Genomic DNA, 17,454 nt, shown 5'->3' with positions numbered 1-17,454 from the left:
CAGATTGTCAGTTTCCATCGGTTTGCAAAATTTTTCTAAAATTGACACAAATCAAAGTCGTGTTATATTTGAACGCCAAAATCTTTGTGTTTCTTGTATGACGCTATATATTTTGAGATACAACAAAAATGTTTTTACAGAAGGTGTTTTATAAGTAATGTCGTTTTGTCATCATACAAAAAGATAACCTTGATATTCGAAATATAGATTGTATTCAATGGTTTCAACCCAACGTTCAACAAACTTTTTGAGACCTTGGTATGACCATTATTTAGGACTCCATGCAAAAAATCGTCGCATTATATTTTCAACATCTTTGGTTTCAAATTGTTCCCGCGCAAGAATTTTACCATGTATCTGATATTAAATAGTAATCTGACGGTGCAAGTGCACAATACTATATATGTTAACGGTTCAATACCACCAAATTCTTCGATCTTATTCTTCCTAACTTTCTCAGTATCTGGTTTATCACTGTCTTATTATAGAACCCGCTTCTAAATGGCGATGTATGGTATTATTAGAGAATCCAATAATCGGCAAGTGCTGAGATTTAGTTGGCTTGTTATTGCTTTTCTTTCGACCTCAATATCCCCCCTTTTCACATATTTTCCTCTGCAGCTTTTAATTTTTATTTCCAATAATTTATTAACATTGTACGAATTTCATATTTATCGCTCTCCATACTGCTTACTGCGCCGACAATAAACAAGAGAGAATGATCAAATGAAAGTAAAGCAATTATTCTCTTCTCTCACATGTTTCAATTGAGGCGTAGGAATTTTCATGTATGAAAACCGACATTACTAAAGACACCCCCTCTGCACTTTTCCCAAATATCCGCTGTTTCACCTGACTGCTCTCGAAACTCTAAAATATTAACTTTAACGCCTTCATAAGGAAAAAAATTCCTGTCAAACATCATTACATCAAAGTCCAAAAATAAATAAATATTCGCAGAAACATTCTGTAATACAACAGAATAATGTGTCTGATAAAGCAATAAAAACTTTAGTTGTAGTTGTTTACAAACATATATTCCAAATTTGCCTTCATTTGAGACTATATAAAAATAATAACTTTTGGACGGAAACCGTCCACAACAATATGATTTCTTCTTATTGTAGAATACACGTTTAAGCATAGAGATAAGATGAACAAAATCAATATAATTGCATCCCGAAAAAATAACCAAACTTCTTACCGAAGGTTGTATTTATTGTTTTATAAATTAAAACACTCGTTCTCAACTTCTACTGGCGCCCGTCAGGCGACTAGAAAAATGTTAAAAAACATCAACACAGTTGCCCTGGTGATATGAGTCATCTGAAAGTTACGAAGCGTTTAGTATTGACGTTGTTGGTAACGGTTTTACCACCTGTATTTACGTCATTTCCCCTCATACCGTCATAAATTAAAAATCATTTGTTTGATACCTATTATCACTTTGATTCCGTAGTTGCGTTCAACTTGTTATACACAGCATAATGAGAAAGAATAGAGATTGTATTTAATTTATATTATAAATAGACGGATCAATATAGACATTTAAAATAACAAAAATTCCCGGAAAGCCAAATATTGGTGGAGAGCTGGGGTTTACCATTACACATGAAGTTTTAAAAATCTCCATGTGTGCTACAAAAGTTATTCAAGAGTTACCATTCTTGAGATATCGCGATTCAAAGTAGTGTTCTCGGCGCAATTTTCACCGTGGTTTCCCCAGTAGGCCTACTCCATTAACTGTCATGACAATTTTAGGATAATTTAACGGAGCAAAACCCGTCAAGTTCTAGATATTACCTTATTATTGATATTGCTATTGATTATTGGGTTAACTATTGTTTTGATTTCTTTGAATATTTTAATCAGATTCATACATTTGAAAGTCTACTTCAACAGTCATGTCTTCTTCTTCCTCTTGCTGGATGTTGATAAATTGCTCAAATGTAGCAGTTATTGGTCTCTTCATTAAAATCACAGGAATCTTCCTCTATTGTACTCAACTGGACATTTAAGTAATACTGACGTTGGCAATTGGTACACGCTGGAGGACACAATAACCGGACTATTTTACAGTCACATTTGGAACTACAACCTTTTTTGCAATTGCAAAAAATTGAGTTGAGTAGTTTTTCTAGAACAGGTGGGAGTAATTTTTTAATCGGTTCCATAGTATTATATATCAATTTCCAACCCCAGTTTCTTGGTTCAGTTGATTGCCTAGCCATGTTTGAACTAGATAGTATACTATTTACTTGTTTCTTCTTTCGCGTATTTTTTACAAAAGTTGAGTATCGATATTTGATATATCGATATCGATCAATGCTAATAACTTTTTTTGCAGCTCCATAGACCGCAAAAAAGCGAATTTCTTCCCTAATTAATGTTTGAGGTGTAGAATCAATTTCTTCAAATACGATAATAAATAAGAGAAACAAATAATTATTTATACCTGTCTTAAGTGCCTGACGACATCAAATAGCCGTAAGTAAGTTTTGTGTGGTTGATGCGGAGTCTTCTTATTGTCCAGCTTCTCTCCTACTCGAAAAAGTTAGGGGCAGGTGAGAAGTAGATGTTATGTAATTCTCTGGTACTCTTGCTCCATATATAGCACCTATATTCTTCCATAAGTTTTAACGCAACACGATTTGCGATAGTATGTAGTTCAATTAGAATTTTTCGATAGTGTTAATAACTCCTGTAAATATTTTCAATAAATAATTATAATTTATGATAATTTTCTTCAGTATATCTCTTTATGGCGAACGGTGTACAACGATCTAAAAATCTCCTAAATCATAAATTTTATAAAAAGTAAGTACTTTTTTGTTAAAAAATTGATTGACAAATTCATTTTTGCTATTTTTAGATTTTACAGGTTGTCTCGGTAAAAGTTAGTTACGAATTGTTAACCATTGGGTATGAGCTGCCCCCGGTCTTTAGATAGAATTATTTATTTCGTCAAACACACTACATGGACATACGTAATCATCCATTAAAAATCCATAATGCTCGAATGTATAATTTAGAAAATATACTTAAATATGAGTTCTGATTTCGTAACTTTAAAAGCCTATAACTAAGAAACGAGGAGTCACCAACTTACTCCCGAGTTTTTTGCATCAAGTCCCGGAACACTCTGTATAATTTGGAATCATTTATTTATTACAAACATTATATATCAATTCCATTATCCATTAATAACAAGTTTGTTTGTCATCGGTTCCAGAATGTTTGATAAATTCCCATCTTAGATGTAATCCAATTACGTAGTGAAAGCTATTTGAATAGGCTTTAAAATATATAGGTTATTCCATCTGAAGTAATAAAGAAATTCATGTTTGAATTTGGCCAACGGTACTAGAAAAAAGACTTGAAGCATTAACAACAATAAAAATATTGTTCGAGGTCTACTGCTTCAAAATAGAACAACGCTTTTTGGCAATCATATCACGGCATTGTCTAACAATAAGGGTAACGCTTGGGGTCGCCTCTGGTTGTGGCTGAGCGTAGTGTAGCGTTGCCTCAAATGTACAAATTCGTCTGTGAGATTTATCACTATTACACTAGTTATCACTTCCTTTATTTGGATCATATACCATTTTGATGATAGCAGAATCAGTCACTTCTTTTTTCTCATCATTGTTTAGCCACTCAGCAGCGCTGCCAAGTCGTTAACAGTTAACGCCCAATTTATTTATTTTTCGAACGATTTTAATGAAAATTACAGAAAATAATTGGGAGTATGGGACTATAAATATGTATTATGACAACTGTATTTTTGAAGCACAAAAAATGTAATATAAGACTTATATGTACAATTTTCAGGTAAGGAACTGTAATTTGCCTCCGAAAATCTTATATGATATAGAGTTTTCACCTTTTACTACACCAGTACCACTTTTTTCCTTTGATTGATATTGAGTGCTTTTCTAGCCACGAATCGTGCCGATCTACAGCTCCCATATGTCGTTTGTAATTATTCACAACATTTGATTGTACAAATGGTATCCGCTCTTTCCTTTGTCGACTCGATGAGTATACTGTTGCTTAAGGAACTACTGTGTCAAAATCGGAAGTTACTGACACACATTTATTGCCATTCTACTTCAAAATGAATATCTCATTTTTCTCATCAAAACTGTAATCGTAACTACCTCTTTCAGACTTTTGGATTTCTTTTGTAGTTTTGAAAGAACACTTTTGAATTTCTTTAATAGTTTCCGTTGATCGCAAACCCAAATTTTAAAAGTGGCTACTGAAGAAGTTGTCGAAATAGACAGCGTGGCTTTCGGGATTTTCTACAACGGATAGAGTCTTAGAAACGACCCTAGTTCCTAAAGGTTCACCTGCAGCTTCACCACTTTTTTTCCACCATACAAGGAGAAATTGTAGCATTATCCATCGGCTCCTCACGTTGCCAAAGTTTGTATCCAAAACGGGTTTGGCTTCATCATTCATCTATTGATATCTATTTTATATGAGTGGACGAATTTTGAAACTTCGGTCTTCTTTTTTCCTGGCAGCTTTTGCATTATCTAAAAAATTAAGCATTCAAGATAATCATTCCTACTAAAAGCGTTATCGGTACACCTAAGTCTTCATCGTCGGACTGGTAGTCTCTTTCCGTTGGTAGTGAGAAATCCAATAAAGATTTTTTCAACGCAAATGTCGTGCTTATTTTTCTCAGCGGTTGCCTGGCGACTTGTTTCTTCAATGATCATATCGTACACAGCGGACGAGGACTACAATGTGGAGGAACTTTTTTCTAGTTAGACAAAATTATTTTTCTTTTCTTCACACTTTGCGAGTAAGTTTACGGTGTTACAGAGCCAAAGGTACATCGTCAGCACTACCAAAATGATCGTGACTCCAATCCAATCGAATTCAATATGATCAGCAATATCACAGACATTGGGAACTTCCATATCGCAATCATCCACATCCTCTTCGTCGGTGAGATTGTCAACCGCGAGAGGTAAAGCGATTATGTCGGCCTCGATATATGCCGAGTATAAATAAATCACCGCTTCTTCTAACTTCTTGAAAGGGTGTTCGTCTACGGCTCGCCCTGCAATTTGCCCACTCGTTCAGTAAAAGACCACTTTCGGGACTTGTTACGTAAACTACTATTTTTCATACTGTACTATAAACTTGACTTTAAAGTACTAATTTTAGTTCGGAAAATGGCACTTTACGGTATCTTTCGAAGACTTAATTGGAATAATTTGCCCTACTGCTTCCGCAATTATTAATATTAATGTCCCGAGTGCATGTCAAATTGTCGATAATTTAATTTTCTCGAGTGCGCGAACGCGCACAAGAGGAAATTATGAGACAATTTGACATGCACGAGAGGGCATTTTGGCAGACTATTTCCTAAGAAAAATTTAATTTAAAATAAACTTAATTCTGTGTTTAAAATTTGTTATTCTTTAAATTATACCGTAGTTGACGATCATCATATTGGCATTGAATTGGTATCTACGGTAACTTATTGACAACAGTTTTGTTCGTGAAAAAATATTTCAAAATGAGTTTACATCCTAGACGAAAATTTGGTACTAGTGCAAATTATCGATAATTTGCACTAGTGCAGTATTATCGCTGAAATTTGATCGTTGCTAGGTAAACATAAAATATTACAGCTTTTTGGTTGGCTTAAATTTTTCGAAGGAAATAGTCTCAGCAATTTTATTTGAATGATCGGAAAATATTTTTTGTATTTCTAAAAATTCAATGTCTGCCTTTGTTAACAATAAATTGTCAAATATGACATTTCATATTTGAATATAATTTTACTTTTTATTTAAAACCGAAAACAGTATGAAAAAAACATTATTATTATGGTACTCGATTAGTTATTCTTGACTCGGCTCCTTCGTCGCCTCGTCCATAAACATCTATCTCGTACCGTACTAAATCACTTCTTGGAATAATAATGTAAATAACTATTAGATGGTAGACGTAATCGATATGATAAAAATACATGTGACTCACCCTGTATGGGTTAATTAGATATAAATTTATTTTAATTATTTATCACTTTAATTTTATAATTAAATGATAAGTTCATTTGGGTATAAAAATAACACCACTCGAGCTTATGACGTAAACTAAACCGTGTTTTTTTAACAATTTTTGGTCATTCATTTTTGGGTCAAGACGATAGTCGAAATTTGTTTTGTACAGCTATTCATTACTCACTTGCATTGATTGAAAATATACATAGTTATTTATCAAACCATTTCTAATCACAATATTATAAAAATTAATTTTTGTCTATAATATTCATAAGTGTATGTATACAGGGTGAGTCGGGAGGAGCGCACCAAACTCTAGGAGTGTATTATACACGTTAAAATTATGGAAAAAAACTAATATGTTCTTATCCGTTTTTCATTTGTTTTCAAGTTATGGCATATTAACAAATTATCATATAAAAATTTTCTTAATCATAGCGTTCGAATAATGTTAAAATTCAGATATAAGTGGACAAGCTAGATGAACATTTTTAATCACTCCATAACTTGAAAACAAATGAAAATCGGATAATAGCATATGAGTTTTTTTACATTATTTTCACGTGTATAATACACTCCTAGAGTTTGGTGCGCTTCTCCCGACTCACCCTGTATATATATATATATATATATATATACTCTCCGATAAGGAGAGAATATTTATTTTTTTGCAAAATCATTATTTCAATAAGAAAATATTTTCATTTCAATTCATTCCAATTCATTTATCAACGCTTGTATACAAATTGTCGACGTTTTTTATCTTGTTTACACAAAAAACATATGTATAATACAGTGATTAGTATTTTAATTTGATATGTATATATTAGCTAATTAATATTCCACATTATTGGATGTTGAAGTTTGTCCCCCAAGACTTAGACAATCAAGTATTCAAACTTCACATATACGAAGTCCAGGGTGTCTAGAAACCTTGAAAACCGGGAAAAAGGCGAGAATTTTGCAAAGCAGGGAAAAACCGGGAATTTTCAGTAATTTTGGGTAAGCCAATCGGGCATAGCAAATTGGTGTTGCTATAACTCAAAGACCTTCCGACTGATTATCGCATTATCGAATGAAAACATTAGTTGCTTTCCATTTATACCAAAACTCAGAGTATTCTCACTCACACGTCATAACTCAGTTCCATGCACGTTCTTATCCAGTCTCACAAGTGAAACCTAACTGAGTTTTTACCAGCTTGAGACCGTCTGCTTTAGTGAGTTTTGTGAACTCCGATTGAAAGTAAGGTCATCACGTTGTCAAATCTTGTCATCAAAATAAGCAAGTAATTATTGATGTAAATAGTCTTATAAATAATATCATTATAGTTATGTTGTTTCTTTTGCTGTGATTAACAGACGATTAGATCACGATAATGGTGAATTTTATGGGGTTATGTGTGAATATTAACGCACCACATTACACGTTCCATTTATTCACTGAGCAATAACGTCATTATCTGAGTTTTAAGATACATAACTGAGAGTCTCAGATCATTTGAATGTAAACGGAAAGTAGCTAATATATAGCACTTCTTTCTTAACTGCAATCTTACGGGCTCAAGTATCTATGGTTGCCTAACTAACGCGTTCTGATGTCGCCTGATATCGACAGAAGTTTTGGGATTCCCCTAAAGCTTTTAAGGTGTCATGTTGTTTTTTAAAAAATTCATTTTTAAAGTGAAGCTTAGATTTGGTGCGAAAAAGTTTCAAACATTTAAAACACATAAACAAGCGTTTTTTTCACAAATTCTGTACTTAAAAGAAAAAATCATATTCGACTATTTAGAAATACATTACGTTTTTAAATTACATTTTTCTGCTATTTAAATAAAATAGTGCTAGAGATCAACTGGAGTCATTTCAAAAAATATTTTGTATTTTTTTTAAATTCCTCCAAAATACATAGACTTCTCTCAGAAGAGGCTGAAGAGTTTTTTATCCCACTAGCACTACACTATGTATCTAAATCTTATGCTGGAATAGAAACGATATTCGCCGAGTATCTGTCTATATGGCTAACCCGCAGAAACTGCAGCTATCGTTCTCTGTCATGCCTAACGTCTTAAAGTGGTATTTGTCGGGGCAGTGACCTTTCAGAAGACCTAGCACCAGTGTCATGTCGTTTCTGGATATCTCGAGATTCTCTTCATACTTCTTAACTGATTAGATTATGAATTTTATGGATTGTCTTAGGTAGAGAGTCTTTTCCAGTAAGAATTCGTCTTCGTTCGTTATTGATGTGACCCCTTATAAGGCCACAATAGAGCCCCAGTTTAAAATATGAAGTCGTTGCCTTTTTTGGCAAAGTTGTCTGCATTAGGGTTAGTTTATGTTGGTTAGCTAGTACTTTCAGAGTTTGTTTACACTCCCATGCTAGCTTGGACATGCGCTCAATATCTTCCAGCACCTTCAAGACCGGTTGGCTACTCGCTCCGAGTGTGACTGCAGCGCCACAGTAAATATGAACTACAGGAGGCTGTCAGAGCATGTTTTATTACATTTTTCAATATTAAACGGAAAAATTTTCGAAGAAAGTATAATAAATAGTAATAAATTAGTCGTCAAAAAATGTGGTAATTTAATACTTACTACAATTTTATAATTATCTCGAACAAGCCAAAAACACAAGTAAGTAGAATGATAAAATATGTAACAGAATGCAGTAAACGTATATAAGGTTAAGTTGCTTCAAATTTATGTCAGCCTCTTAATAATAATTAGGAAAATATTTAAATAGAAAAATAAATGATAAAACTGTTTTTTCAATGGAATAAGTAAATATAAAGTATAGTAAAGTATTTAAGTTGCTTCAAATTTATGTCAGCCTCTTAATAATAATTAGGAAAATATTTAAATAGAAAAATAAATGATAAAACTGTTTTTTCAATGGAATAAGTAAATATTTGCTCATTTAATTAATTTTTTTATTATTTTTAGTTGAACCAAAGACATGGATAATATTATAATAATAGGATTTCATCCATTGAACAGTGTATTATCCCCTTGACTTTCCTTATCAGCAAAAGGTTTTTGATCAGTACCACTTTCTTTATTAGCAAATTTTTTATTACTAATATGTATTTTTATCTGCCTAGTATCTCCAACTATTTCTGTATGAGTTTCAGCATGACACAAATCATTTGTAACATAGAGACTGCAAATAAATGTTTGAGAATTGACATCAGACTTTGAATGAAAATCAACTTGACACTCTTGGTCAACTTTTAAAGACACAATTGGAGGATTATCATATTCATTTATCACTTCCATTTGTTCTAATACAGTGGGCTCAAAACTTGATTTTGAAGGTGATGTTTTTTTCATCCGGCAATTCAATAAACGCTTGTATCTGAAATTATTATTATTATTATTATTATTTTATAAATATTGATCTAGTTTTACTATATTATTTTTACCTGTTCAACGCCGGAAGATTCATTTATTTTTGGAGACTTGTAATTTGTTGGAATGTAGCTAGGACTCAACTCCTCATATGATTTTTTTACCTCTAATATAATGATCACTACAAATATAATCATATGGCTTGGGAAACCACGGTGATCCATCAACGTTAAAAATTATATTTTTTATTAATTTTATCACAGTATTAATTAATCTGTTTACAAAAAAATTTTTTTTCACTGTAATTCTTTTTTCTTTTAATCAATACATTTTTATAATATTAAAATTAATCATTTATAAATTTAATTTTTAGTTTCTTATTACAGAATTCCAAAAAAATTATTTACTTATGCTAAACTTAACAATTTTACAAAGATTTACAATACTCTGTATTATTATTTTTGATAAAAATAAGGTTATGGTACTACTTACTTAAACCTTTTAACTGCAGCTATCCACCGATTTCGTTGATTTATTTTCCATGTAGCGGTTGAAAATTTATAAAATTTGCACTTACTTTTTCTGCTAGTATTTTTACACTTCACTACACAACAACTCTGGTGACCCATTTTTATTTATCATAATTAAAACAAACAAAAAATATTAACGTGTATTTGTATATAATTTAGGTTATAATAACACTAACAGTTGCTAGCAATAATGAGCACACGTTTATAGCAACACAGCCTGTAAAATAGTACTATTCCTAGTGGTATGGATAGCTTGCATTTTGCTCTAAAAATTCCCAATCCAGCTATCGGACCATCTGTATACGAGAGAGAAGCATTTTGAGCTTGCAGAATATCTTTATTGACCCATGGTTGGCGATCATTGATTACCACTTGGTAATGGGATATCAATCATGCATTGGTTAGTTACTGCATCTAGAATCCTTAGGTAACCTTTCAGATTCCTTGATTTTAAGTTTTATGCCTGGATTAGCCTGCAAGCGTCACTAAATGTCTCTTTTTCACTATAAGATAAAGGAGAGGCAGAGTTCCATCCAAGCAGAATAGGTACTAGTCCACAATATTTCAACTTAAGTGGATCCACTTCATATAGTAATCAAATATTTAAAAGTATAGAAATTAATATTAACTGTTAATTACATTACAAATATTTGATCTGCTTCATCATCATTTATTTTCGCCTATCAGATCATTTCTAAGTGGAATTTCATATTTTTTTTTGTTTCAGGCTTAGCAATGGCCCAAAACGATCCATACCAAAAACTAAGCGATCACTGGTTCAACAAATGCTTTAATCAAACTCACGATATCAATAATTTTGATAAATTGTATGCAGACGGTGTGGAATTTAAAAGGTATCTAAAATATGCTTTCAAATTCATCCCCGAAGGAGAGAAAGTATTTTGTGATAGAGAACGTTTTATCCTAGAAAATAGAATGAAAGAATTCGCGAAGGATTTGAAGCCATGTTTAGCACAACAAGAAAAATTTTTGGAAGATTTCCTTAATCGGAGTTTTAAAGAACTCCTTCATTTCTTATGTCATAATGATGGAGAACATATTAAAAGTAAGTATTATAATTTAAAGCTTATTCGAGATATTATTTTTTATATAAAATACTTTTCATGTGTTTCAAAAGGTACTTTTGTATCAATATCAGAATTTTTTATTAAAACTTCTTAACTCTTCGATTTATTTTTATTTATAGACGTATATTTATTTGCCTTTTATTTTATCTTGACGTTTCGCTTCTGACTAGAAGCATAATCAAAATACTTATAATTGGAAATAATTAAAAAATGTTATATGAAATCGATAAAATATGAAATAAAATTTTTGTTTAAGTTATATTTTAAAAAAATTCTAAAATTTATAGAAAATGAAAAAACAAAACAAATAAATAAACTTTCTTAAAAACTATTCAAAAGAGACAATGTTAATAAACCGCTTGCTTCCGCTGAATTTTAAAATTCCATTAAATCCAGAGGGCCAACCCGCAGCACATCACTAGACCTCATGAGCCAATAACAATTTGTATTCGACACATTTTACATAAGCTTAGACCATATTTAGCTTAAAAATTTTTTATTTGGAGCATAAAATCTCATTGAGTAATTTGTTTTTTAAAAATATTTTAGTTCCAAAGCATAGTTTGCTAGGAAAATAAATTTAAAATCTGAGAAAATATTGAGGAAACAGAAGCTTGATTGTAATAGAAATAATTAATAGAACTCATGTAGAAAAAGTTAAGCATTATATTTCAAGTGAAATTAATCTGTCAGTCGTAGATATTGTATAGTATTATACTCACATTTAAAGGCATTTATTTAATCAAAACTTTGTGCTGAAAACTTCATATTTATAAATATTGGTAGTTGAATAATGTAATGTTTTTCTTGTTTCTTTATACGATTTTTATTCGTCGTTTGAATTGATACACTTAGATTTTTAATTTATTTAAATACCTTATACTACACTTAACTAATCTATATAATTCACTTTATTAACTTAAATGATTTATTCAGATTCTTCTTTTACTTTTCTATTTCGTTCCGTTCACCACGACTATTTATTATAAACTGAACTAAACTGCACTACAGAAACTCCTTTATATATCAAAAAAGAATTCTCAAAAGTTCTAAAACATAAAAAAAACAAATAAATAAATAGACCTTCCTAGAAATTACTCAAATGAAACAATGTAAATAAACCGCCTGCCGAATAAAAAACATCAAACGGATTCCGGGTATTTCCAACGTACATCAAAGGTGCCGCGCTTCTGCCGAATTTTAGAATTCCACTACAATCGGACAGGATCGACTCTAGGATCCATATTGCGTTACAATAATATACCGTTTTTATTGAAATTGCAGTAATAATACTAAACGCTAATCAACGTTTTCTTCCAGCTTTCTACAGTTCAAAAGCAGCTGAATGTCGTACCAAATTATCCAATACTAATTACCCCAACTTAGATAACTGTTTTGCAAAAATAATCAACCCCACATCAAGGGTTCTAATGAAAAAAGACATTTGCAGGTACGTATTTGATTGATTATTTATTTTGTGTGTGATCATTCGAACTCATCACTAAAATGTGTCCATTTTTCATGTTATGATTTATTTTTTCATTCTCATTTATAAATCAATGGGACAATGAGCCATGGTGAAATATTTAAACAAATCCTTGACACGAACACATTTGGTTAATCACGAGATTAAGCGAGGAGTGCCACATAATAATTCACATCATTGTTGGTTAGTTTATATCTGATAAAGTGATTCATTTGATTCGTTACGTAATTCATTAACAGGGTAGCTCTTTATGAATTACCCCTTCCTTATGATCAATAAAGAAAACAGACAGAATTTAAAACCCGCGTTAAGATGAGATACGGTCGTCTCGAAGAATCGGGAAAGTGTAAACTCTGTGGGGAGAATGATGAAACTGCAGTTCTTCTATTGTAGAATGCACCCATATGGCAAGCATACGGAAAAAATGTTTCAGGCAAGAAACCTTTAGAAGCAAAGATCTCTTAAAGCTAGCACAGTAACTCTGATAGCCCAACCAATTTATAAGCTGAACTAGATTCTATTTTGGGTAAGACTGCTTCTTCGTTATCAATGGTAAAATATTGGGTGACAGAGTTTAAATGAGGCCGAACGACCTGCAAAGCCCAGTATGGCAGTGGTCGACTAAATGAGGTGAGGAATCTAGAAATGTTGAAAAAAATTACAAAACGGTACTGGATGATCCTCGACTGAAAGTGCGCGAGCTAGCAGACATAGTAGGCATGTAAAAAAGCGCGGTGCGTCGCATATTAACTAAATATTTGGACATGAGAAAGCTGTGCGCAAGACGGGTACGGCGTTTGCTCATAATGGAACAAAAACAGCGTTGTGAAGATGTTTCCATCGAGTGTTTTGTGCCGTTTCAGAATGATTATGAAGATGGATCAAACGCGGGTTCATCATTTCACCACACCCGAATAAAAAGAACAATCAAAACAATGGACTGAAAAGAGTGAGCCGGCTCCAAAGAAGTGGGATAATTTTCATTGACTATCTTGAAAAAGGAAAAACTATCAAAGGCGTGTATTATACGAACTTATTGCAACGTTTGAGCGAAGAAATCAAGCAAAAACGGGTTATTGCAATGGCCAAAATCTTTGAATTAAAGTTTGAATTGCTACCTCCTGCACCCTATTCACCAGATTTTGCTCCTTGAACATGACTGGAGCTAAAAGGAAATTACGTTGGGAAATGAATACATTTCCAAAATTTTTCCAGGTACATCTGGGACCATCCTCGTTTATAAACTAGACCAACTAAGTTGAAGCAGTAAAAACTAATGCTAGGTAATATTGCATAATGCAATGGCTTCATTCATACATAACAAACATATAAAAGCTCATGACTAATTGTATTTTGATCTTGCTCGAGAATGGATCTCTCCTCAAATTATCCGAAACACATTAGCAAATGAGGCGCAGGAAATGCAGGAAGTGAAAAAAATATGGATTGCTATAGCAGTAAAAACTTGGTTGCATATATTTTCACCAAACCGGTGACAAATTTGTATCCACTCAAGATTTTCAGTCTGCTACTATAACCAGTTCAGTCAGATCTCGTGTTTGCATTATCTGTCGTTATACATGAATCTTCAACAACACATTATCTATAAATTTGCTGTGAATCTAAACTTACTACAAGTTGTATGAGCGATTTAAAAGTGAAATTAGGTCCTTAGACCTTAAAAATATTAGAAAATGTGCAAAAAGTTTGGACAACAAACTTGTTCGTTTTTCCTAGAATTTTGGTTGGTTGGATTTTTGACTAAGAGACAAAAATGGAGAGTTCTCAATAGAAAATCTACTTCTCAATAAAAAAGACCAAGTCTAACATCTAGTTATAGTCGATTGCGAGAGCATAGTGCAATTGGAGTTGATACAGAAGAACAACTGTAAATTCTGAAATTCTATAGGTTATACTGGAACGTTTATAGTTCTTCCAATATCAATAGCAGAAGACAGTTATGCGAAGAACAATCAATATTTCATAAATATGCGCGGCACGCATACCGAATTAAGAAATGAAAAATAATGTTTACTCCCCGTATAAAATTCTGTAAACATCTAACAAACCGACAGTCCACGTGGACTCATCATCTACACTGTTTACCAATGAAAACATCGCATCGTAAACATAAATGCAATTCTATTGGCCGAAGCTGTCGGAAAGCGTATGTACACAGTTTCTTCGAAATATTCCTGCCAGACAATAAGTGGCGTCGCTTCGTGAGATTAAATTTAATTCATAAATTTTTCAAATAAATAGAAATATGGCGTTCATTAGATCATGAGCGAATGAAGACCATGAAATTGCACAGTGTAGTGAGAATAAAGGCAGGTATGAATTTAATAATTTAGATATACAAACACAGCAAGTTATTTAAAATATATTCAAATGTTTAAAAAAGGATTCAGCAATCTGATGATGCACTCATAATAAGAATTGCTGAATTAACTAGAGTAAATAAATTTTTCATTTATCGAATAGTCACGAAAGGGGTTGCTGTGGATCATTTACAGAACCGAAAAACAAGTAAAGAAAAACTGAAATCAGTTGACAAAGCTATTCAAGATTTTATACGTTGCGACATTAGAAGTAATACAGCAAAAGGTAGCAAATTATCCAGAATACAATTATACCAGTTTACAAACATTGCGTCAAGTTTTGTCGGCAGGTGGTTTTAATCACAAAAAACTGAATAAACGAATGGCAATAACCGAATCGTCAAGGATCGTTCGATGGCGATAATATTATTTGCCTCAGATAAAAGACTACCAAAGTTTTAATACATCTAGATGGAACATGGTTTGACAGGCACGATGTAGTAAATTTCGGTTGGGTTGACGATAGGAAAAATAGCTGTTAGAATGGGCCATGTTCTAAAGGGAAACGCAATATAATAGTACACGTTAGAAGCAAAGTAGGTTTCGTACCTAATGCTTTATTAATATCTGCTGAAAAAATTAAAAACTATGCGGCTGATTATCATGAAGATATGACAGCAGAATTATTTGAAAAGTGGTTGAATGAACAGCTTTTACCCAAAATTCCACCACATTCACTAATCATTATGAAAACGTATCCTACCATTCTCGGCAACTCCTTAAGATACCAATTAGTAGTAATAACAAAATAAGTAACATAGTAGTAACAAAGCTCAAATTTTAGTATTTATGTCTGAAAAATGCCCAATAAACAAAGAATGGCTTACTATTATTAAAGGTCTAAAGTTAGAGAAAATATATTATATTGACCAACTGTGCAAAGAACAGGGTCATTCTCTGCTCTGACTTCTATTGCATATTTATCCTTATAGATCTCGGTGTTCAGTGAATAAGAAACCTTTATATTTAAAATTAAACAATTTAAAAAATTTTCTACTTTCGGTTAAAATATCTAAGCAACAAATTATCGAAATTTAATTTATAAAAGCTTATTTTGAAGATTTTTCAATTCTCTACAATATTGTCCATAGTAACAAAGACGAGTCTTGCATAGGTTCAGCGCAAAACGCAAAAAACAAAATTTGTACTGTTTTTGGTGTTTTTATTGTTTAGAAAAATATCGCATAGACAAAAAATGTTTGAATTTTATACACATAATTTTTATTTAACCCCTAGAACACGATGGCGTTGTTTTTTCTGCTATTAATTTTCTCACCAAAAGCCTTTTTTTTGTAAGTTCCCTGGCCTACGAAGAAAAATATATGAAAAAGGAACTGACTGCTTTCTTCTTCATAATAACAACGTGCCGAGCCACGTCTATTCACTTCGTTACTCACCATTTTACCATGTAATGGTACATTGATTTTAGTAAAATAAATTTTTATTAACCTTGTATAACAAGCAGCTATGGCAACACACAGACCACCATGTGGTGTCATATTTTACTTGGTTAATATATTTCTAAATATGTTAAATCCAAAACTGTTATCAGCAAACTCTTAGTGATAGGATCTATTTTGGTAAATTAACGATTTAATTGATATTTATTGTATTTATAATTGTAAATATTTTAGAAATAAATCCACAGGAAAGATGAGCAAGTGTCAGCTTTAGTATGTAGCAACAAATGCTGAATTTAATATATTAATTAAACGAAAATATTTCTCATTTTATCTTATTTAAGCATTAAAAGTAAATAAGATGAAAGATAATCAAACTTCACTATAATTACATCACAAAACTCAAACAAGATATACAAAATGGGAAACCAAAATCAAACATTATTTTAACGTTTGATTTTGTTTAATGGAAGTTGTAGTCAAGGCACAAGTTTTAATCTCTTTTTAAGTATATAAAGTAAAAAAATTTATAGGTTTTTCCTCATTTTGAATCATAGCAGTAATTTGTATTGTTTCCAGGTTGCATAAGTGGCAGTAATAAAGTTGAAATAAAAAACTAACCAACATATTCTAAACAAATGAAGAGGTCAATTTCCATTATAGCTAATTGATTATATAAGCTTCATACAATTAATCATAATTCCTATTATTGCTCGACGCTCTGCCTACTATGAGCAGATGAGTTCTATGCGGTTATTTTAACATTGACTTTACTAATTATTGTGCCATTCGGAAGTCTCTGGTAAATATTTTTGAGTCATTTCAGCTAAATATGCACGTGGATGGATTTACCAACTCGAATTACTAAAACAACTTCCTCAATTCTAGATTACATAATGTTCGACTTCCTACCTTATGATGTGAATCACTTAGTAATTAATTCAGGTCTCTCTGGCTATGAAGCTTTTTTTGCCGAATTTGTAATACCTTGTAAATCTCTTAAGAAACACACCCATTTTTTCTAAATAAAACTTCACCAAATTTCAAAACGTATATTTAGCAAATGATCGGACTTCTCGATAAAGCTATCAGGGGCTTTAATACATTTTTTCGCCCTCGTAAAACTAAACATGGACTATGATAGGAATACGTACTCCATCCAGGAATATGAGATCACTCTTGTATATTGAAAAGTT

The 17,454-nt window shown here is 32.0% G+C and overlaps 1 protein-coding gene across 1 annotated transcript in view; it reads left to right on the top strand.

Moving 5' to 3' along the window:
- The window catches only part of LOC130891203 (uncharacterized), a 47,748-nt gene that overhangs the window by 21,067 nt on the left and 9,227 nt on the right, over positions 1 to 17,454 (top strand). Inside the window, exons 2-3 of the mRNA XM_057795807.1 lie at positions 10,631 to 10,969; positions 12,312 to 12,441. Of these exons, the coding sequence (XP_057651790.1) occupies positions 10,631 to 10,969; positions 12,312 to 12,441 (469 nt within the window). The remainder of the gene's footprint in view (positions 1 to 10,630; positions 10,970 to 12,311; positions 12,442 to 17,454) is intronic.

This window comes from Diorhabda carinulata, chromosome 3 (assembly GCF_026250575.1).
Source record: "Diorhabda carinulata isolate Delta chromosome 3, icDioCari1.1, whole genome shotgun sequence".
NCBI lineage: Eukaryota > Metazoa > Arthropoda > Insecta > Coleoptera > Chrysomelidae > Diorhabda > Diorhabda carinulata.
The sequence above is the reverse complement of the archived record's forward strand: the minus strand, read 5'-3'. Positions and strand labels throughout refer to the sequence as shown.